We start from the raw sequence: 22,139 nt of genomic DNA on the forward strand, positions 1-22,139 counted from the left end.
TCAGGCAGCTGGGCTGAGGATGTGGGCAATGATGTGGAAAGGCGATGGATGTGAGCTGCCCCCTGTTCCCCCCCCTTCATGGCTGCTGCCTTCCAGTCACCTTGTTAAAGTCACGGGGTAGCGCCAGTTGGAAGGGACTCATGGGGCTCATTGAGTCCAACTCTTGGCTGTATGTGGGACAGAAATAAGACCCTGGGGTCTACGACTGGGTAACAGAAGTAGGATGGAATGTCAGACCTCCCTCCATGCTCTCCGTGTGTGCAATGGGGGGCTTGGGTGCTGCTATAGGGTGTGAGTGGCTCCCTCAGCCCTAAGCTGAGGAGGGTCAAAATACCTGGATTAGGTTTGCTCAACACCCTGCAGTGCTGCGTGCCCCCCAAGGCAAAGCTGTACAGCTCTATTGCTGCAGCACTTCCCATTGCAAATACGTTTCACTTGGTTAAGGACACTCAACTCAGCTTTTCTGTGCTGTCTTCCCCGGTTCCTCCTGCCAAACTTAACCATGTCTGTGAAGCAGGAGATACAATCACAGAACCGTCTAAGTTAGAAGGGTCCCCTAAAGGCCTGTGGTCCAACTCCCCTGCACTGAGCAGCGATGCCCTACAGCTCCATCAGGTGCCCAGAGTCCGGTCCATCCTGACCAGAGCGCATCGCATCCTCCCCTTAGCGAGCTGTGCAGGCTCTGCCTGCTGCTTCCCCGTCATCCTGGCAGCGCTCCTGTCCCTGCAGTGCCTGCAGAGCCCCGGGGCCGCAGTGCTCGGGCCACGCAGCTTGTGCCGCAGCGGGAGGGTGCGCCCTACACCCCTACACCCCTCATCCGTCCGCACCTGTCCGTGCATCCATCCATCCATCCATCGCTCCATCCATCCTCCCATCCGTACCCACTCACCCTGTGCCTGTGCCCACCGCCCCCTACACCCCAGCCCACCCCCTCCCCGTCCGTCCCAACCCCCTCCGTTACGTAAGGCGGCGGCGCGGCGCCTTTAAGAGCGGGGCCGGGCGGACGGTGCGCCGCCCCGGGAGCTCCCGGCGGAGGGGGGAGGTCGGGACCGGGACCGGGAGCTGCCGAGCGGAGCCCCCAGCACCGCGGGGCCGGCGGGGCACCATCCGGGGTGCGGGGGTAGCGGAGGGCGGGGGGCTGAGCCCGGGGGTGCAGGAAGGAGGCGGCGTGGCGCCGGGGGTGCAGGAAGCGGGGGGTTTGGCGGAGGGCGTGCAGGAAGCGGGGCTGGGAGCGCAGGGCCAGGAGCTGGTGGCCGGAGGGAGGGAGGCGGAGAGCGGCGGGGCCGGGGGCGTTGCGGGGCGGCCGGGGCAGTGGCAGCGGGTGGCGCTGGGGGTGCGGGCGGGGCTGCAGGAGCGGGGAGAGCGGGCGGCCCCCGCCGTGGGCGTGAAGGCGGCGCGGAGACCCCGAGAGCTGTGCGGGAACGGGGGGCGGAGGGCGGCCAGGGGCGCGGACGGCGGCAGCCCCGGGGGGCGGCGGGGGAGGGTGGGAGGGCGCGGGGTGCAGGAGCGCGGCCCCAAAGCGCGGCAGGAGCAGGGCCTGAACCGCAGGGCGCAGCAGGAGCGAGGGCAGCGCGGGGACGGGGGCAGCCCCACGGGCAGAGCGCGCTGGTGGGTCAGGAGGGGGCGGCAGGAGGAGGGCGAGGCGCTGCGAGGGGTGCAGGAGGAGGGAGAGCTGTACCGCGGGGAGCAGGAGCAGCTGCCCGGCACGTGGCCCCCACGGAGGCGCGAGGCCGGGGTGTGAGGGCGGACACCCCCCTCCCCTCTTCCCCGGGATGGTGCCTGCAGCGCCGGGACCCCGCGCGGGACCAGGAGCCGCGAGGCGAGAGGTGAGGGCGATGCGGGACGGGGGTCGGGATCGCGCGTGGGGCCGGGGGCTCCGGGCTGGCACGTAGAGGTGTCGGGTCGGGCACGGCACGTGGAGGTGCTGCTGTGCTGTGCCGTGCTGTGCTGTTCTGTGCCGTGCCATGCTGTGCCGTGCCGTGCCGAGCCGTGCTGTGCTGCTGCGGCGCTGGCACCGTGCCCTGCGGCACTGCGGGATGCGGGATGCGGCTCGGCGCCCTGCGGTGAGCGGTGCCCCGCGGCAGGTTTGCATTGCGGGAGCAGCTCCGCTCCGCTCTGCCTCCTCCCCGGGCGCTGTGAGCACAGAACAGAGCACCCTTGTGCTCGGGGAATGGCCCCCGGATCGGGGGCGTCGCGCAGCGCAGGGACCCTCCATCCCCAGCGCTGCCACATCGGGGCAGGTTTGTCCCACTAAAGCGCTCGAGCCGCACTGACTCGCTTTCCGCCTCTTGTTTTTAAGCGCTGTAAAACTTAACCCCGACGGTGCCTCGCTGAGAGCTCCCTGCCCGTCCTGCTGTCCCGAGGGGCCCCTCGGTCGCCCCGCTCCCCTCGCCCAGACGCGGTGACCCCGGGCACGGGGCTCCCCGAGGCCACGCAGCACCCAGGGCAGGCTGAGACACGGCCCGGCGCTGCGCTTCCCCACGCGCTCAATCTTTGCGGTGCCGCCCCGGTCCCTGCCTGCTGTCCGGGCACCCTGGGTCTCCTCCTTTGGGGTTCCCACAGGCGCACCCTTGCTGGGCTGGTTTGGTGCAAAGTGAGTGGGAAAAAGCATCTGCTTTGGTAAAAACCTGCTGAAGCTGCAGCCTAAGCGATGTGGCACCTTGGTGTGCAGGAGTGGGGCTCTCTTTGTGGAGGGGGTCAGCAATGTAGCCCACCCCATAGATGGCATCGAGCAGCTGTGGCCCCACATGAACCCACCTCAGGGTGCGTGTTGGGGGCTTGGGCTGTACAACCTGTTTGCAGCCCCTCGAGCCACCCCAGGCCTTGTTAGCCTGGTGTTCATTGGCCTGGTGCCGGTGGGACTGTATGGGAACAGCTTGGGGCCACCAGTGCCCCCGCTCCACTCCTGCTGTTGCCTGGGGCTGGGCACGGGGGTGGCAGCTGTGACTCACTTTCCCCTGGGAAGCCCCTGGGGTTTATGGGCACGGTGGGAAGCTGTGGGCTCTCAGGTTCCCTGTGGCTGAGCCATTTTTGGGCTGATCCACATGTGGAGCCTCACGGGGAAGGGGTCGGCTGGGTGCTCGTCCTTGGGGTGCTGTGGGTGGGGGTGTCACGAGCCCCATCCTGTCCGGGACCACTGAGTTTGGCTCTGATTTGCAGGTGGATGTTCCTGGAGAGCATTGTCTGCTGATGTATTTCAGGGATGCTCTGAGCAACAGCAGCTTTCTCAAAGCAGAATGGTTTCGGGGCTGGAGAGGGCTTTGCCCCCCATGCACCCTCCCTCCCTAAAGCATAGGGAAGAGCTTTCCTTCCCTGCCTGCAGCCCCCTGGCAGCACCCAGGCTGGAGCAGAGCCCTTACCCCGCGGCACTGGGATGGTGCAGCAGCTGCAGATGGAGGAGAGCTGGGGGGCAGCTGTGCCGGGGAGGCCATGCCTGCAGGGGATGGGGCTGTGTGTGCAGGGGATGGGGTGGCTACATCTCCTGCACCACCGGTTCCTGCAGGTGTGGTGCTGCAGGAGCAGGCGAGACCATGCGGCTCCATCCCCTGCTGCTGCCACGGTGCTGCACACCAGGAGAGAAATGCTGCTTTGGAGTGGGGGCAGCCCTTGGTGTGGGTATGCAGGGCTGTCTCTGTCCCTCTGACCCTCTCGTCCCATCCTAATGCAAGGAGGAGGGGTTTCCTTAGGTGCCCTATGGGGTGCCCAGCTGCTTCCCTTCCAGCTGTGCTCCGGGCTTGCTGTGATCCCACTCTGACTGAGCAGCGCCAGGGGGCACTGCCCACGCTGCTGCCTGGCACATTAGGCTGCTGCCAATTAGTGCTAATGAGCAGCCAGGTGCTTCGCGGTCTGGCCAAGGTGCTGCTCTGCTAGGCACGGAGGTCCCTTCCCAACGCTGGGCAGGTGGGGGCAGATTTGGGATTTCTGGACATGTCCAGGTGCTGTACTCATGGTGAGGATGGGAGGACTGTGGGTATGCAGAATGTTCCCCCCAGGTAGAAGTGCATCTCCATGGCCAGTGAGCTGCAGGTGGGCATTTTGGTGCTGCCCCTGGGTCTGGTTCTAGAGTGGGCAGATGTGGTGCTGCCAGGGTCCCATCTTCACCTCTCCTTCCCCAGGGCACCCTATGGGCAGTGTGACCAGAGCCCTGCAACCCCCATGGCTGCGTGGGTGAAGCTGTGAAGCTCTGCCACCTCTGCGTCACCGCTGGGCTGGTGGGGACACTGGGGCACAGAGTGGCACTGCCAAGGGACCCGAGCTGCACGCCCACCCCGGCACAGGTAAGAGGAGTGCGGGGGCTACCAGGCACAGATCAGTGTTCCATTGGGGCGCCCAACTGCAGGGGGGTCTCTCGGTGGCATCATCCCCAGGGCGGTGATGCTCAGTGATGCTCAAAGCTCAGTGCCATCATGTGGCAGCGCTGGGCTGTGTGCTCTCTAGCACTGCTCTGGGCATGGGGTTCTAGGTGGGTGCTGGAGGGCTGCTTTGCTGGAGGCGCCCACAGTTGATGCATGTGTCTTTGCCTCTTTGCCTGGCTGCTGTCCTGTGCCTCACCTGCCTTTTTGTGCCAAAATGCAGCCAGTTGGGCCCTGAAACCAACCAGCAGAAACAGAGACAGGGATGAGATTGAGTCACAAATCCCCCCGTGCACCCAGTTCATCATGTTCCCACCACCCTGGGGATGCATTCCAGACCAGGGCTGGGTCCTACTGCCTGTGCAGAGATGGGGAACAGCTCCCGCAGGCGATAGGCTGCGACCTGACATACGGAGGGGATTTAGTGCAGGAAAGAGGCTTAGGGAGAGGATTGGGGTTGCACTGGGCTTTGTCGCGGCGGGGGAGGCACTGCTGGGCTGTGGACAGGTCCAAAGGCTGATGGCTGCACGGAGAGCTGGAGACGAGCTGGGGCAGAACCAAAGCATGGCGCTGGGCTCCAGTGGCATCGAGCACACAGCACAGGGGCACCCAGTGACCCGTCCTCGCCGCCCACCCCCACCACGGGTGTCAGCATCGCTCCGTGCCAACCCCCTGCAATGTCCCAGCGAGCCGTGCCGGGTACCAGCAGCAAGGGAGGCAGAGCACAGATCGGTATGGGGACATCGCGCTGGGATTCGGAGGGGACAGGAGGTGGCACAATGGGGGAGTGGGGCAGCAGCATCCTGCAGGTGTCTCTGTGTGTGTGTGTGTGTGTGTGCACAGCTGCACCTGAGCAGCAGCCTGCGGAGTGTTGTCACTGCCATTTGGGGCCGCCCCCGGGGCCCCGCCAGGGCTGAGCAAACCAGCCCAGGGCACGGCCACTCGTGCCACTGCTGGAGACGGTGACATCACTTCCAGGTGACACCGCTGTCAGGAAGGAGGCAGGCAGGGTGCTGTGCCCCAGCCCTGATGTGACTGTGAGCGGGGTGATGTGCTGAGCTGGAGGTGAGTGGGGACCCCCCCCTGCCTCGGAGCTCTGTAGGGGGATGGAGTGGGTGGTGATGGTGATGGAAGGGGGTGGGTGATGCTGCTGCCCTGCTCCTTGGGGACAACAAGAGGGATGTGGGGACAAGGGTGACCCTGGCTTTGCCTGGAGCAATGGGGAGGTCCGGTGTTCTGCGGTAGGAAGGACACTTTGTGGTCAGTGTGACTGTCACCAGCACAGGTAGCTCAGTGGCCATGGTTTTGATGGGAACCCCCTGGGGTGATGCTGTGCCCCTGCTCCAGATGGCTCATGCTTTGGGGTTTGGCTGAGCTGTGGGTCCGTGGGTGCTTGGATTGGGGTTTTGGTTCTCAACCCACGATTGGGGTTTGGTTCCCAACACTGCATTTAAGGGTTCATGCCGCGCACATAGCTTGGCCCAGCTGTGTGGAGTGCCCCTGGGTTATGGGGACAGCACTCAGACCCCACAGCATTGCTCTGCCTGCATTGGGTGACAGTTCTTTAGGGTTGGGGGCTGTATGGGTGTATGGGCAGTGCAGCTGGGGCCAGCAGGAAGGTGGCATAGCACGTGCATCAGTCACGGCACTGACGCCAGCGGGGCTGCGCATGGAGGTGGCTGTTGCTCCCACGCCCCGAGCCTGCGGGCTCAGCTCGGTGCTGAGCTCACCTCTGTGGTATGGCAGGAGGGGCCAGTGCCCCCCTGGGTATGGGGTGTGCTGGGAGGTCGGGGGCAGGATGGGCTCGTGCCCCTTGCCCTGGAACCATGGGGTCATCTCGCAGCTTAACAGGGGGCAAGGGGATGGGAAGGGAGAAGCTGTGGGAGGGGATCACTGGGGGAAGAGGTGGGGTGTATGGTGTTTCTATGGGACAAATGGCATGTAGAATGGGGTGTACTGCCCTGTGGCATTGGTACTAGGAGATGGGGTGGGGTGTTGTGCCCTGCAGCGGTGGCACCAGGAGCCCTTTGGTCCCTGTGTGATGCCTCCAAGCACAGACAGGTGCAGGGGGGCTGCAGAGCTCCAAGCCCCACCTCTTCCCTGTCTTGTGACTCCAAGTCAGCCTGCTGTAAGACCTGGGGGGCTCTGATGGGATAGTGACAGATCCCCATCTGGGGGGGGGGACACACAGTGCCGCTCACCCTGCTGTGGCTGCATGTGATGTCGGAGGGCTGCAGGCACAGGCAGCATCTCAGGGCTCCCCAGCTCTGTGCTAGGGGTGGGATATCACAGAGTATATCCTTGCTGCATGCTCCCCCGTCATCCCAGGGCCTGGCTGCGCTCCCTGCCCTGCTGAGCTTTGCGCCAGTGCTGCACAGCAGCCATCTTCCCCGCGCATCCCTTTCCCCTCCTCCCACAGCAGGAGGGATGCTGGGGATGCTGCGCCCCCTTCCTACCCCCCACCCCCGGCCCTGCAGATAGACACAGGACCTCCATAGCCCCCACCGCGCCGGGTGTTATTCCCCGCTGCTCCCCTCTGCCTGACGAGGGCTGCGCAGTGCCAGCCGGGGGGAGACGGGGGCTGCAGTGATGGCACCGCCGATGCCCCCGCCTCCACGCTCGGGTACCGGGGGGGGCACGCAGGCTGCGGAGCTGCGAGGAGATCAGCAGTGCCACGGTGAGAACGGGTACCTGGGGGGGCTCCCCGTTCTCTTTCCCCCTCCCCTCCGCATCCATCCTTCCCCCCCCCCCTCCCTCTTCCCCTCCATCACCGCGGTCACCTTCACCCTCTCGCTGTTTTCCGGAACTGCAGCAACTTTCTGCCATGTGATCCCGTGCCCGGCTCCAGCCCTCGCCGCCCCCAGGCAGGCGCAGAGCCCCCCACCCGCCGCCGCTGCCATGGGCGAGAGATGTGACTACCAGCGCCTGAGCAGCGCCGAAGAGGAGGAAGAGATGCTGCCCCCCCTGCCCCACAGCCTGTCGGACAGCAGCGGGCTGCGAGCCCCGAGGATGGGCAGCAGTCGCCCGGGGCTGCCTCCGCAGCAGGACGTCACTCTGGGCATGGCGTGCAGGCGGGTCAGTGCAGGGGGAGATGGGGGGAGCGGTGGCACGGCCCCCATGGCGTCCCCAAGGTGCTTGTGGGTTCAAGGCTGGCATGGCATAGGGGGCTCACTGCGATGCTCCCTTGCGTGGCATCTCGAGTTGGCACGGGGGCAGCAGCCACCTTGTGCGGCTTCACTGATGCGTGGGGAAACTGAGGCGTGGGGGTGGGGGAGGAATCGTATTGCTGGGGGGCAGTGCTGGGATGTGAGCCCAGATGTTCTCACACAGACCCTCGCTGTCCCCTTTTGGTGGCACGGTGTGAGCCTGGCTCAGCTGGTGCTGGCACCGCGTTGTGCACAGTGGGGCTGCTGCAGGGTGGGCACAGGTGGCCATCTGCAGCAATATGGACCCGTGTCCCCTTCCTGGGGTCACCCTGTGCAATCGGGGCTGCCACTTCATCCCCCCACCCCGAGGTGCTGGCTGTGTATCGGTGCCACTCGTGTACCCTGTGCCTCAGTTTCCCCATCTGAGACCTACAGATGTGGGTTGCATTGATACGGGGAATGGGTCCGGCGTGGGGTCGGGGTGTGTGATGTGTGTGTGTGTGTGTGTGCGCACCCCCGCGTGTCACCTCGGGAGGGCGTGCGTCACACTAGAGCTGCGTGTGCCGCCCGGGGCTGTGCCCGTGGGCAGAGCCGTGACGTCTCGAGGTGCCGTGGGTGTAGAGCGGGGTGCGGGCTCACAGCCAGGCGTGCGTCAGTCGGAGCGGGTGGTGGGGAGCGGGTGGTGGGCTGCTGCTGCTCGGGGTGATGGTGAACGTGAGGCCGGGCACGGCGGTAGCTGCAAAGGGGGGTGGGTGGGGGGAGTGGGGAGGGGTGCGCGGAGGTGATGTGTTTGAGTGTAAGGAAGGGGAGAAGGAGGTGTGGTTGCGGTCGTGCACGTGTCGGGGTGTGTGCGTGGTGCGTGTGGTTGCAGCATTGCGTGCGTGTGGTCCCGGGGTGCACGTGAGAGCCGTCACCGCCCGCGCAGGAGTGTGTGTGCACGTAGGTGCATCCCGGTGCTGCAGGTGTGTGCGTGGGTACCTGTGCCGGCCGTCCCCGTGCCCTCGTGCCGTGGATCTTTGCTGTCTCCTCGGGTGGTGGGGGCCGTGGTGCTGCTGGGGGCTCCCATCCCAATGGGCTGCTGGGGGCTGAGGTGGTGGTGCTGCTCCTGTGCTCTTGGACCTGTTGCGAAGAGGGAAACTGAGGCGCAGCTGGAACTCAGCCCTGCCCAGGGTTTGGGGGTACCAGGGGGTGCTGGGGGCTGCACAGTGGGACAGGGAACCCCCACACCCGCGGCGTCCCCAGGGCAAAGAGCTGGCGCGTGGCAGAGCTTGGTGCCGAGGGCACCGTGCCCGTCTGTCCCTGCTCAATGGGGCTGTTGTGCCGGGTGCCAGCCGGGATCCCGGCACTGGAAGCCACGGCGGAAGCTCTTTGGGCATGGCCACAATGCAGCAGGAGTTGGCTGTCCCGTGTCACCTTGGCACACCGGTGGTTGCGGAGGGGTCCGTCTCTATGTCCCCCAGCTCCCCGCAGGGTCTGGCAGCCGGGTGTGTTTGTGGGGCTCACGGTACACTCACAGTCCCTTGTGGCTCATGGTCAGCGGCGTGGTGCCCATCACCCTGGCATCACGCCCACCACCTCCCCTTTGGGAGCGCAGGGCCGGATGTCCCCCCTCCCTCCTCGCTTCCTGAGGGGGGAAACTGAGGCCTGGGAGCTTTTCCCAGGGCCGGAGCGAGTTTCCATGGCAATGGGAGCCGGGGTCCGCTCTCCCAGGCGGTGCAGCTGCCGAGCACCCGCCGAACAAGAGAGAAAGCAGCACATTGATCGGAGCCCGGCCCCCTGGGCGCACGGCCCAGAGCTGGGCCAACGCGCAGCTAAAATAAACCCTCCTGGGACAGGAGCCGGGCCGCTGCTCGAAGCCCCCGGGACCCACAAACAGCGACTGCCGGGGAGCGAAGCCGTGGGCACCGATCGGGAAAACGCCGCAGCTCCAACCCTATTGCTTTTGGGAAGGGGAGGGCAGGACGGCCGGGAAGGAGGGCACGACGGAAGCAGGAGGAGGAGAAGCGCAGCGCTGCGTCCCGCTGCCCGCCCCTGTGCCGCAGGGATGCCCCGAGCCCTCTGCGTGTGCTGCGGGATGCGTGGGGTGGCCGTACCCGGGTGGCGTCCAACAAGCCGTTCCCCGGCCGGGCTCACACCCCTATAAGGTCCCCTGGTTCTGCTGGGCTCGCTGTGCCCCAGAGACGCTGACACCCGCAGGGGGGTACCCTGAGCACATTGGGCCGCTGGGCCGAGGCTGCAACCAAACAGGATGCGACGCTTCGAGACTCTGCGCCGTTCCTTCCCCTTCCTCGCTCGCTTCCGCGTCTACCGAGTAAGTGGCCGTCATCCCCCGAGTGCCGCGGGTGGCTCCGTGCCGTGAGCTGCATTAGCGGCTCCTTCAGCCGCGGTGCCCCCGCGTGCCCCGTGCCCGACGTATTTTTAGCCGAGGGCTGCGGTGACGCGGCTGGGACGCAGATGGTGAGGGGGCCGGGGGCCACGTCGTCTCCCCAGGGAAAGGGGAGGATGGACGGGGCTGCCCTGGTGTGGGGCCGGCTCGGGGGCTTTCCCACGTCCACTCCGTCGGCTGGAGGAGGGAGGTTGAGCCGGGTCCCTTCCTGGAAGGCTGCGGTTATGGTGAAGAGGGAGAGGGGTCAGCAAAGTGTGGTGCAGCAGGGGGCACTTGGGGGTGTGAAGGTCCGTGGTGTTGGGGGTCCTACGGCCCAGCACAGTTCTGGGGAGGTGATGATGACACCCTGGGGACCTTCATTCCCTGCACACTCACATCTGTGTCTATCTGTCCCCTCCTGTGACACCAGAACAGCACTGAGGTGTCTGTCCCTGCAGGGCACAGCTGCCACCTCCGCTCTCAGCAGTTGGGCACAGGGAATGTGGCTGGGGCCGGACACGCGGTGCCCCATGTGCATGTGTGGTGCCAGGTACGGCTGTTCCTTATGTCTGTAAGGTGCCAGCATGCAGTGTGAGGACAGTGTTAGGGGCATCCGTGCCATGCCTTGGGGCTCTGCCTCTTCTCCATCCCTGGCACTGCTGCCTGGGTACGTATGGCTCAGGGTGGTGTTTCATTAGGACTGTGGGCACTGTGGTGTTCATGTCCTCCTCTGTGGGTCCTGCTGACATTGAGGAAGGTCTAGGGTGGGCTCTGCAGGAGATGAGTCCCATGAGTATCCTTGGCATCCCCACTGGGGCAGGAGGCAGCCCCATCTCCCAGCCCCTCTGACACACAGGTGGGACAGAGCTGGGACACCGGGGAGCAGCGCAGTCCCCACTAACCTGTCACCTTGTCTGGCAGAAGCTGAGCTGTAGCATGCAGGCAGAAGAGGGCACGGACTGGCTGCTGGAGCTGCTGACTGAGCTGCAGCTGCAGCAATACTTTCTGCGCATCCGGGACGAGCTCAACGTCACCCGCCTGTCCCACTTTGAGTATGTCAAAAATGAGGACCTGGAGAAGATTGGCATGGGGCGCCCCGGTGCGTATATCATCCCCCCCAACCTCCTGTTGTGCCCCTCTGTGGCTGCGATGCATCTTTTGGGGAGCCACGTGGTCGCAAGGGCCAGAGGGTGGTTCTCAAGAGGGGCCCTGTGTCAGTGTCAGTCCTTGTATCCCACAGGCCAGCGGCGGCTGTGGGAGGCGGTGAAGCGGAGGAAAGCCATGTGCAAGCGGAAATCTTGGATGAGCAAGGTATGGCTAACATGCCCCAGCTCTTGGGTCACTTCTCAGCTGGGATCGGCACTCAGGAAATTCATTCCCCTCCTGTGATTTGCCTCTTTTTCCAAGAAACTCAGTCAGAGATCATTAGTAACACAGCCACAGCCAGCCCCGTGGGCTGTGCAGCCCTGTGCCTGCCTCAGCACTGAGGCGAGGGACCCAGGGACCCTTCCCCATAACAGGGTGGTTGCACCCCTGGGCACCTCGCAGCCCCACATGGCCCGTGTGCTCACCAGCTGGGCTCTGGGTCGTGGCCTCTCCCTTCTGTGACTCATCTGGGCCGAGCCGAGCTGTGACTGGCTTTTAATAGAAGGCGACTCAGCCTTGTGCCGGGCAGAGAAATGCCACCTCCCACCGCAGCCACATGCCTACTCCGGCCCCCGCACTCCCTGTGCAGGTGCCAGCTGCCCCAGCTGTGTGCCAGGATGGACCCCTTCCCATGGGCCATGTGCCCAGTGCCAGCTGGTGGGGAGGAGAGCCCGTCCCCAACCCCTCTGGGCAGCTGGCAGCAGCAGCGCGTGTCGCAAGGCCCACGTTGCTGCGGGGATGTGTCACTGCGCTGGAGGTTTCTCTTGGAGTGGTGCCCAGGCACATCGTGTGCCCACAGCCTGGCCGAGGAGCGCCCGGGACCTCAGGCTGCTGGAGGGCAGCCTCCCCCGTCCATCTAAAAGTGCTGCTCAGCACGCCGCCCGCTGGGGAAACACTGCGTGGGGTCATCAGTAGGTTTAGGAAGGAACCGTGCAGAGCCAAAGAGGTGGATGGGATGACCATCTGCTTGGCACCAGCAGGGTATCAACAGCTCTCACTCATGGGAAGGGGAAACTGAGGCAGGCTCTGGCCACCACCAACAGGAGGGAGGACCTGTGTGTGTCTCCAAGCCCACATCTCACCCCTGTGCACACTGCAGGTGTTCAGTGGGAAGCGCCCCGACTCGGAGCTGCCACCTCAGCCCCACAGCACCTTCCGCAAGCCCCCAACGCCGCCCCCCCCGGACACGGGGGGTCAGCACTCCCTCACCTGCCTCATCAGGGAGCGGGACCTGTCGCTCTTCGAGAAGTTGGGCGATGGCTCCTTCGGTGTGGTGCGTCGCGGGGAGTGGTGCACGCCTGCTGGCAAGACGGTGAGGAGCATGTGCATTGACCAAAAGCACTGCACTGGTGGTGGGGGTCTGGGCACAGGGACACGTTGTCCCCCCTCCATGGCTCACCCCTTCTCTTGGCCATAGCTCAACGTGGCTGTGAAGTGTCTGAAGACGGATGTGCTGAGCCAGCCGGAGGTGCTGGATGACTTCATTCGCGAGGTGAACGCCATGCACTCGCTGGACCACAAGAACCTCATCCGCCTCTACGGCGTGGTGCTCTCCCACCCCATGAAGATGGTGAGTCCCCAGCAGGACCAGCCCCATCCCGTGGCTGCTGCTGTCAGTGAGCCCTGCAGGGCAGTGGTTCCATGTTGGGGGCCAAGTGAGCCAGGTGGGCATGAGACCCACCTCCAATGGACTCCACTGCTGTCCTCTTCCAGTGGTGCCAAGACTGGGGGACAGAAAGCAGCCCAAAATACGGTGTCCCCAGCCTGACCACCTTGCTGTCCTCTTCTTATGGCCTAGGTGACAGAGCTGGCCCCTCTGGGCTCCCTCCTGGACCGTCTGCGGAAGAACCAGGGCCATTTTCTCATCTCCACGCTATGCCAGTATGCCATCCAGGTGGCCAAGGGCATGGCCTATCTGGAGTCCAAGCGCTTCATCCACCGAGACCTGGCTGCCCGCAACATCCTGCTCGCCTCCAACGAGCTGGTCAAGATTGGAGACTTTGGGCTGATGAGGGCTCTGCCCAAAAATGACGACCACTACGTGATGCAGGAGCATCGTAAGGTGCCCTTTGCCTGGTGAGTTTGGGCTGGGGGGTCCACCTGGGGAGGGGGATTTGGAGGTCCACCCGTCGTGATGCTCACATCCTTCCCTATGCAGGTGTGCTCCTGAGAGCCTAAAGACACGCACCTTCTCCCATGCAAGTGACACTTGGATGTTTGGGGTGACGCTATGGGAGATGTTCACCTACGGGCAGGAGCCATGGATTGGCCTCAATGGCAGCCAGGTGGGTGCAGCAAGCCCCTTATCTGTGGCTCCCCATATCACCACCCCTGGCACATACAGTCCCGTAACAGCACTGCCTCACCCCACAGATCCTACACAAGATTGATAAGGAGGGTGAGAGGCTGCCGCGGCCCGAGGACTGTCCCCAGGACGTCTACAATGTCATGCTGCAGTGCTGGGCTCACAAGCCTGAGGACCGGCCCACCTTCGTGGCCCTGCGTGACTTCCTGGTGGAGGTAGGTGTGGGCTGGAGGGTTTTAGGTGTCCCTTGTTGCCCCTTCCCAGTGCAGAGTGAAGGGGGACGTGGACATGCTGCATGTCACTCACCCCACTGTCCTTGCAGGCCCAGCCCACCGACATGAGAGCTCTGCAGGACTTTGAGGAGCCTGACAAGCTGCACATCCAGATGAACGACATCATCACGGTCATCGAGGGCAGGTAGTGCATGGGGGGGGACCTTGAGCCAGTCCTGTTATACACAGCCCCAAAAGCACAGCCCCTCTGGGTGGGGGCTTGCAGAGCTGTGGGGAGTTTGGGGCTCTGTGCCCCCCATGACTTGGGCAGCGTGACTGCCCCACAGCACCTGTCCCCGCTGACTCACCCCATGGCCTTGCCCTGGGACACAGCTGCCAGGCAGCCGCTCCCTGCTGATAGCAACGGGGACGTGCCGCTGTCACCAGGGCCTCGGTGCCACCTCTGCTCCTGCTCTGAGGCTTTGCTTAGTGGCTGCTCCATCCTGCCCCGTGCCCTTGTTCCCCATCCTGGAGCTCCCTGGCTCCGGGCTGGGAGGGTGGGTGACACTGGGTCCCTGGATGCCCCATCCTCAGAGCATCCCCTCTAGGATCCCTGTCCCCAAGGGACACACCGTTGGAACTCAGCATCCCTCAGCCCCGTGTTGCACAGGGTGCCAGCCCCCCTGCTGGCCCCACGGCGGGGTGGAGGCGAGGAGAAAGGCGCAGCCCTTCCCCTCTGCCCCCCTCCCCTGGGGCTGGCTCCCCGCATTCCGGCACGGTGAATCAGGCCGGATTTGTGTGGCTGCAGGGACCAGCTTTCTCCCCCGGCTGCTCCCCGATGACTCTTGCCCAGGGTCTGGCGGTGGTTTAATTGCAGGGAGGGGAGGGGAGGGGAAGGGAAACGGCGTCGGCGGAGGGAGGGAAGGAGGGAAAGGAGCGGCGGAGGGCGGCGCGGCCGCTGCACTGCGCGCACATCGTCCCCGGTGCATCACGGGCTGCTGCGGGGCCGCTGCTGCCGGGCTCAGCCCCGGGGAGCTGCACAGCGGTGAGGGGCACGGGGTGCGGGTGGGGAGGGGGATGCGGCCCTTATGGGGGTGCCGCTGGGCTGATGGGGGGGGGGCTGCGTGCAGCCTCTCGTGCCTCAGTTCCCCCAGCAGGAGCGGTGTCGGGGTGGCTGTGCTGCTTAGGGCTGGTGGGGCTTCGTGCTGCTGCTGCTGCTGCTTTGGGGTGGGGGGAAGGGTTGGGGGTCTCGCCCCGTGCCTCAGTTTCCCTTTGTGGGCTGCCAGGGCAGGGAGGGGACGGTGGGCGGGGGGCTCCTCCGGGGGCTGCATCCGGCCCCGTTGAGGCCGCCCCGGGGCACCGTCAACACCCCCCCACTCCTTTTTCAAGCCCCTGCACGTCGTTTGAACCAGCGCCGGGTGTGCGTACGTGTGTGTGGGCAGGGGAAGGGGCCCCCGGCTCCGTGTGCACGGCAGCAGGACCTACCTGAAGGCCCCGGGAGGGGGGGGGGGCTTAAGGCAGGGATGCGGGGCACGGAGCAGGTTTGTACCGGGACTTTGAGCGGCTGCGTTGGGGCAGCGTGGCCGCAGCATCTCTAGGAGCCGGGGAAGGAGCAGGAACCTCCCGGGAGGGGACGCGGCAGCCCGCCCCGCTGCGCTGCGGGCGAGGGAGGGTGCCCGGTGCCCTCGCCGAGGGGTCCCGGCGCTGAGTAATGCGGCTGGCTGGCGGCAAGCGGGGAAGGTAAACAGGAAAAGGGCTGAGCTAGTGGCCGCGGGTGACTCACAGGTGACTCCAGGAAACCGCGGGGCCCGTGCCAGCCAAGCCGGGTTGGCAGCGCCGGCAGCTGTGCCACCCCCTGCGCGGCTCCAATGCCCGCACAGGGAGAGCGGGGCTGCCAGCGGCCCCCGGTGCATGGGGTGGGAGGAGAGGGGCAGGGGGTGCGGGATGGGAAGAGGCTGGTGGGGGGGTGCTGCCCGGGGGACCCTCCCCGGAGTTACCTTCTTGACTTTGTTCCCTCCTAAGGCTGTGTCACCCCAGTGGTAGTTGTGTCCTGGGGCAGCGCTGGGCTCTGATGGGACCCCAGTATCCCCCGGACAGTCAGAGGAGGCTCACCCTGCATGGGGCAACACTGGAAGGGAGGAAGGGGAGGAAGCCGGAGATATATAATCCAAGGGAGATCCCACAACCCAATGTCCCCACCTCAGTTTCCCCCCTGGGCACTGGGATATCTGGGGATTCAGCATCAGCAGCCAGGCTCTTGGTCCCATGGCTGTTGCTTCTTCCATCCCTAATGACAGCAGCCCCATGGGCTCCTGAGCATCTTGGGGTGTGCAGGGACACATCCTACGAGGAGCTCCACTCCTCACCACCCCTATCCCCTATGTGCTGGTTTCTGCCCCCTCCCAGCATCTGGTGCCTGGGGGGGCTCAGGGCTCAAGATTAGGATCTGGGCACCCTCCCCAGCCGTGCCACTGCCTGCCTGCGTGTCATAGGCTGAGTCACTTTGCTCCTCCCGTGTCATTGGGGCAGGGCTCTTGTCCCCATCCCATCGCCACCCTCTGGGGTCTCGCCACCCTCCCCACGCCATCCTCAGTAACGAAGGTCCTTTTTATTCCTTAGGGCCGAGAATTACTGGTGGCGGGGTCAGAATAAGCGGACCCTAAAAGTGGGCCAGTTCCCCCGCAACACGGTGACCTCGGTGGCGGGGCTGTCGGCCCATGACATCAGCCAGCCGCTTAAAAACAGCTTCATCCACACAGGCCATGGAGACACCAACCCTCAGCAGTGCTGGGGGTTTCCCGATAAAATTGATGAGTAAGAAACTTTCTGTCTTCTCTGCAACCCCCCCCCCCACACCTCACCCCCCGCTCCCCCCCTGCAAGGAGCGAGCTTGGCCTTCCTCCCTTACAGCTCCTCTTCCTCCTTGCTGTGCTGGGAACAGCTCTGGGCAGGGTCCCCGCAGCTTGACTAACCCCCCTCGCCTCTTCTCACTAACAGGGTCGGGTGCTGCATGGGGTGGAGCGTTGGGGCACAGGGCTGGGCTGGGCATGGAGCCCTTCTCCCAGCCTTGCAGACCCCTTGGTGCTCAGCAGCACTGGGAAAGGGGAAATGTCACCCCAGAGGTGACAGTATCACAGCTGCCGGTGCTTTATGTAGACATAACTTATGTTTTCTTCTTCCCTTGCCCTACCAAGAGTTGACCCTGTTTGGTTTGTAATGGGAGCAGGACTGGGGCAGCGTTGGGGCTGGGTGTGGTGCACTGTATCCTGGGGTGCAGCAGACCCCGGAAAGCTGCGGGCATGGTTATAGCTGCGGGCATGGTTATAGCTCTCTGTGGGTTCTACCTCAGCTTTGGGGATGGGGAGATGTGGGGGAGGGCTGTTTGGGGAGGAGCAGGATGCAACTACAAAGCCTGCACGGCTCCCTCAGTGTCAAGGCAGCTCCGGCACCCCATGGGATGGTGATCCCCAAGGCAGCCCAGCCCCAGTACAGCAGTGCTCGCAGCTCTGGGGCTGTGCAGGCGGCCCCCGGAGTGCTTTGTCGAGGCGCCGGGTGCACGGACGTGCCTCGTGCCCTGGCAGGCCTCCCCGCACCCGCTGCGTGGGCACGCGCCCTGGGTACGTGCCGTCCGGGCCGCAGAGAACGCACCGAGCTCGGCACACGCCCAGGCCTTCGGGCTGCACCGGCTCCCTGCCTTGCCATGCCTGGCTTGCGATGGCTCGCCCGGGCCTCCCGCCGTGCTGCTCTGGGTTCGGTACCCCACGTGTGGGTGCCCTGTGCCGGAGGTAGGGAGGGGATGGGGGACACTGGAGCGGCACCAGGGGCTGTGCTGCAGAGCCAAAAGCCTCATAAAATGGAGCACGCGGGCACTTGGCACCATAAGGATGCAGCAGTTGGGATGTACCTCTCTCCATGGAGCTGTGGGGTCACTATCTGTGATCCCCTACTTGTATGTTGCAGTGCATTGGTTGTGTAACAGGCATGTCCCATGCGCCTGGGAAGGTGCAGCATCCCGTTGATCCCCCTCCGCTCTGTTCTTTCTCCTCTCAGGCTGTACCTGGGAAATCCCATGGACCCTCCTGATGTTTTAGGAGTGGACCTGAGCACTGCCAGACCCACCCAGCTCCCAGGAAGGGCTAAAAGTAAGTGTCTTCACCCCTTCTCCCCCCACCTCCAGCCAGTCAGCTGCACCAAGTCCCTTCTGTGCACCCTTCTGCCTGGGTGGTGGACGGGACTGTCCCGCTGTCTCCTCTGCTCTGTCTCTCTGCTGCTGTTTGCTTGTTGCAGCGCCAGCACACGCTGTCACCCTGCCCAGTGCCACTGCCAGCAGTGTGGGCGGCTCTGCTCGTCCCCTCTGGACTGGACTCTGCCCCACTGGCCTTCGGCCGGGCCCCTCGTCCCCTCCTGGGGCAGGGCTCCCCGTTACGGGGCAGAGCAGCTCACTGGCACATTTGCAGCCAACGCTGTGCAAGTTCTGTACCCCCAACCCTCTGACCCACTGGGGCGGCCCACCGGCACCTGCTCCTGTCCAGTAGTGGTGTGGGGGTACGAAGCATGCGCCATGTTCCTGCTGACAGCCGCCCCGGCTGCCGCCTGCTCCGCGCGCTCACCCCGCGTCCCGCCTGCTCTTGGGCTCTCTGTTCTCCTCCTGCAGGGCAGCCACCTCCGCGCCCGCCTCAGCCTTCCATCCTGCTCACCAGTAAGTCGGGCTGTTCTGGGAGCTGCCAGCTCTGCTCATGCCCCTTCTCTTCTCTCTTAGCTCCTTTCTTTCGAGGTACTCGGGGTGTGCTGTGTGTTCGCCTCCTGCTCTCACCGGTGGCACGTGCAGGTGCTGCTGGGCTCTGCTCCTTGTGGATTCTGTCCCCAACTTCCAGAAGTGGCATGCACTGGGGTGGCTGTGGAGCAGAGGGGGTCCTCACCTCCTGGCTCACCGTGGATCATGCCCAGAGAGTAGTGTGAGGGGTGGCTGAGGCTGCTGTGCTATGGGGCTGGGAGGAGCTGTCTGGGGTCTTGCTGTGGCTTTGGGAAGGAACTGGGGTCTGGAGTCACCTCTGAGACTGGCACCAGCTGGGGACACGGGATGGGTATGCTGATGGGTAGTGCAGTGGGGTGCTCACTGCTTTCTCCTCTGCTTCCTAGAGCCCACCTACAACCCAGTCAGTGAGGAGGACGAGGGTCTGTCAGCCGGCCTCCGGAAGCTCTGTCTGAAGAAGCCAGGCCCAGGGAAGGGCCTGCGGCTTGCCAAGCCCTCTGCCCGCGTGCCAGGCACCAAGGTGGGCGAGTGGCAACCCGGCCGGTCACCCAGCGAGGGACCAACGAGCAGCGAGGTGACTCTCATTGACTTTGGGGAGGAGGTGCCTCCCACCACCCCTTCACCCATTGGGGAGCTGACAGCCCCCTCCCTCGCCAAGCTGGCCATGGAGGCCTTCTCACTGTTGGACAAAACCCCCCCGCAAAGCCCCACGCGAGCCCTGCCCCGGCCCCTCCACCCCACACCCGTGGTGGACTGGGACGCCCGGCCCTTACCCCCACCACCTGCCTACGATGACGTGGCACAGGACGAGGATGACTTCGAGGTGTGCTCCATCAACAGCCCCCTGGGGCAGCGGGGCAGCCGTGCTGGCCTTCCTAGGGCACGCGAGCGGGGCGAAACCAACTACGGCTTTGTGGATGAGGGCGAGCGGACAGCAGGGCTGGAGGACAACCTCTTTCTGCCCCCCAAGGACACCAAGCAGCCCAGCCTGACGCAGACTACTGAGATCTTCCAGGAGCTGCAGCAGGAATGCATGAAGAGGTTCAACGTGCCCCAGGGCCCATCTGCCTGCCTGGCTGATGACAAACCCCAAATCCCACCCCGCGTCCCCATCCCTCCTCGCCCGCTGCGCCGCAATGAACCTGGGCGTTGGTCTGGAGAGCTGTCCCCAGCTTCAGGGGGTGAAGAGGACCGGCCGCCCCAAATCCCCCCTCGGGACCCTCTGTCACAGCCCACTTCACGGACGCCCAGCCCCATGGCCCTGCAGGTGGGCTCCCCACAGCAGCGGGCTGCCCTCTGCTCCTGCCTGTCCACATCGCCAGGGAAACCCATGCCCACCACGCAGAGCTTCGCCCTGGACCCTAAATACGCCACCCCCAAAGTGATCCAGGCACAGGGCAAGGACTGCTCCAAGGGACCCTGCATCCTGCCCATTGTGAAGGATGGGCAGAAGGTCAGCAGCACCCACTACTACCTGCTGCCTGAGCGCCCTGCCTACCTGGACAAGTATGAGAAGTTTTTCAAGGAGGCCAAAAGCCCCGAAGAGGCACCAGCATCCCGTGTGGTCACCACAGCCACAGTCCGGCCCATGGTGCAGCAGCAGCCTGACTACAAGGCCAACTTCTCCTCCAACAACAGCAACCTTGGGTCCAAGTGCTTGGTGAAAGCTTCCTGCAGCCTACAGAAAATTGTGTATGATGGGCCAGATGGCTATCGGCCCTCGGAGAAGATCCGGCTGGTAAGGAGGGACGTGGTGGTTTTTGACCAGGTGGCCATAGGCAAAAGGTATCTGCACCCCTTGTCTCAGTTTCCCAATGTTCAACCTGCAGAGGGTGGCCACGAGGCATGCAGGAGTGTCACTGCAGCTCCCACATGGGGATTGAGGGCCCTTTTGGCCCATGTTAGCCTTACCCACAGTTGGACACATGGAACTGGGAGAAAGGTGGCTGTTACCCCAGCCCAGGAGGTGGAAATACCACACTTACTTCTCATTGCTGGTGCCCAGCTCCTGGTTGGGGGTGGAGCCTTGGGGGGCAGAAGCCATAGTGTCTCCCTTACCCCCCAACTCTGTGCTGCCTACAGTGACACAGTGACCTCCATCCTTCCTCAGGTGCAGGACACGGTGCATGGTGTCACCACCGAGGAGTGCCAGGCAGCCCTGCAGAACCACGGCTGGAATGTTCAACGTGCCATCCAGTACTTGAAGGTACGAGCATGTTGCAGCACCTGCTGCCAGCAGGGTGGGAATAATCCCTGGCACCCCAGTCCTTATGCCTTGTGTCCCTTTGCAGGTGGAGCAGCTCTTCTGTCTGGGGCTGAAGTCCCGTGTGGAGTGCCACCGAGTGCTGGAGATGTTCGACTGGAACCTGGCACAGGCCAGCTCCCACCTCCTCGACCCCTACAGCTCCTCCAGGCAGAAGTAGGTCCATGATTATTGTTTGGGGGATGGGATCTAACCCTGTCACCCTCCTGATCTCATGTCCTCTCCTTGCAGGCGGTGACAGCAGGGACCAGGTGGACGATGCCAGACCCAGAGCAGGTGTTTCACTGTGGGGTCACCTCCCTGATCCCACCACCCACTGCTGGACTCTGGACTGAGCCCCACCTGGGGGATGGGGGCACCCCAAAAGGGATCCTGCCCAACGATTGAGACTGTGCCACAACCCTTGTGCCAGGGGGTCTGCACCCCTGGCTGAGGAGATGAGCTCCGTCCCTTGGCCTGATGTTGAATTGTTTTTGTAAAGAGAAATGTAATTTTAATATATATATATATATATTATATTATATATCTATATATATAAAAATAATCAATGGAGAGGAGGAGGGTTCTCGTGCCCAGCTCCTGGGTTGCTGCCCGCTCACACAGGAAGGATGCACGCATGCTCCTATGGCACACACTGGGGTGACCCCATGACATGGCCCCAGTGCCCCCTGTACCCTGCTGAGGCCGTGCCACCCCCGCACCCCACAGCAGATGTGCCGGGAGCACTATGTGACTCATGCCCAGGCAGGGAGCGGCGAGCCCTGCGTCTCTTCCCCCACCCACACAGCAAAGGGGTTGTGCAACCGCATGGCACCGCAGAGCTGCAGCCAGGTGCTGGGGAGCGGGGGTTGGGGATGGCACTCTGTGCACCCTGAGCATTGTTGGAATGCGTTGCCTGGGTGCCCTGAGGTGCAAAACCTCGTAGAAGGGAAGGGGGACCTCGGTGCACAAACCTGGGTGTGTGAGCACGGGTGAGGGGTTGGGTGCTGGTGGTCCCCAGGGGGAGTGGTGGGTGCACAGGGGCCGCTGTGTGCTGGGTGAATATCACTGCCTTTCCCTGGTTTAAGGTGACCTGCAACCACAGCACAGCTCAGCCCATGTGAAACCACCCCCCACCCCCCCTACAGCCCAGCTCTGCGTGGGTGTTTGTAATGGGATACACACTGATGGTGCAGATAACCCCCTGCACGCAACGGCCATGTTAAGGTTATTGGCCCTTAGCACAATGCCCCCCACCTCTGGGGGCATCAGGGCAGGTGGGGTGGGCACTACTGGGTGTGAGGTGGAGGTGGAGGTCTGATGGGTGCTGCCCAGTCTCTGTGCATCCTGGGGGGCAATGTGGTGCCCTGGGGGATGGGGAAGGGTTAAGCAGTGCAGGACCCCGAGGCAGCTGCTCCCTTCCTTCTTCCTCCTTGGCAGCAGGCCCATGGGTTCTGGGGGTTATCGTCTACCTGGACAAGCATGGCTGGGACTTGGCAGCAAACAATGTGGGGTAGGCATGGGGCTGGGGTGAGCACCCCCTCCATGCAGTATTGGAGACCTGAGCCCACTTTGCCATCCTGTGGCCTTTTGCAGCCCGTTCAGTGGTGTCAGGAGG

General features: G+C 64.2%; 2 protein-coding genes across 15 annotated transcripts; both read left to right on the forward strand.

Annotated features, from left to right (window-relative positions):
* Window positions 1–44: 44 nt before the first annotated feature.
* On the forward strand, window positions 45–4,255 carry LOC146758863 (uncharacterized). The gene is made up of 3 exons (XM_085513509.1): window positions 45–50; window positions 668–1,826; window positions 4,116–4,255. Exons 1-2 carry the CDS (start codon window positions 45–47, stop codon window positions 1,739–1,741), a joined length of 1,080 nt encoding a protein of 359 aa, XP_085369635.1. The 3' UTR covers window positions 1,742–1,826; window positions 4,116–4,255.
* TNK2 (tyrosine kinase non receptor 2) lies at window positions 4,142–21,094 on the forward strand. Of its 14 annotated transcripts, none has more exons than XM_015871785.3 (17): window positions 4,154–4,277; window positions 7,165–7,427; window positions 10,785–10,962; window positions 11,104–11,174; window positions 12,109–12,321; window positions 12,427–12,579; window positions 12,808–13,085; window positions 13,168–13,294; window positions 13,383–13,529; window positions 13,637–13,731; window positions 16,146–16,340; window positions 17,577–17,668; window positions 18,181–18,300; window positions 18,666–20,017; window positions 20,390–20,485; window positions 20,571–20,698; window positions 20,774–21,094. In XM_015871785.3, exons 2-17 carry the CDS (start codon window positions 7,251–7,253, stop codon window positions 20,778–20,780), a joined length of 3,429 nt encoding a protein of 1,142 aa, XP_015727271.2. In that variant the 5' UTR covers window positions 4,154–4,277; window positions 7,165–7,250; the 3' UTR covers window positions 20,781–21,094. The 14 variants fall into 14 exon arrangements, with proteins under 14 accessions (XP_015727275.2, XP_015727271.2, XP_085369230.1 ...); XM_015871781.3 differs by lacking the exon at window positions 4,154–4,277 and adding an exon at window positions 6,856–7,029; XM_015871782.3 differs by lacking the exon at window positions 4,154–4,277 and adding an exon at window positions 6,858–7,029 and having other exon boundaries at window positions 18,181–18,225.
* Window positions 21,095–22,139: the final 1,045 nt, after the last annotated feature.

The sequence above is a fragment of the Coturnix japonica genome, chromosome 12, assembly GCF_054131305.1.
Source record: "Coturnix japonica strain WE chromosome 12, WE-NBRP24, whole genome shotgun sequence".
Taxonomy (NCBI): domain Eukaryota; kingdom Metazoa; phylum Chordata; class Aves; order Galliformes; family Phasianidae; genus Coturnix; species Coturnix japonica.

What these genes read in the sequence shown, in the direction of transcription:
- TNK2 (XM_085513100.1), top strand. Translation starts at nt 4,509, where the DNA reads ATGTGTCTTTGCCTCTTTGCCTGGCTGCTGTCCTGTGCCTCACCTGCC. An exon ending in CGTAAGGTGCCCTTTGCCTG is followed by an intron (nt 13,086 to 13,167) that starts GTGAGTTTGGGC and finishes TTCCCTATGCAG; the next exon opens with GTGTGCTCCTGAGAGCCTAA. An exon ending in TTTCCCGATAAAATTGATGA is followed by an intron (nt 16,341 to 17,576) that starts GTAAGAAACTTT and finishes TTCTCCTCTCAG; the next exon opens with GCTGTACCTGGGAAATCCCA.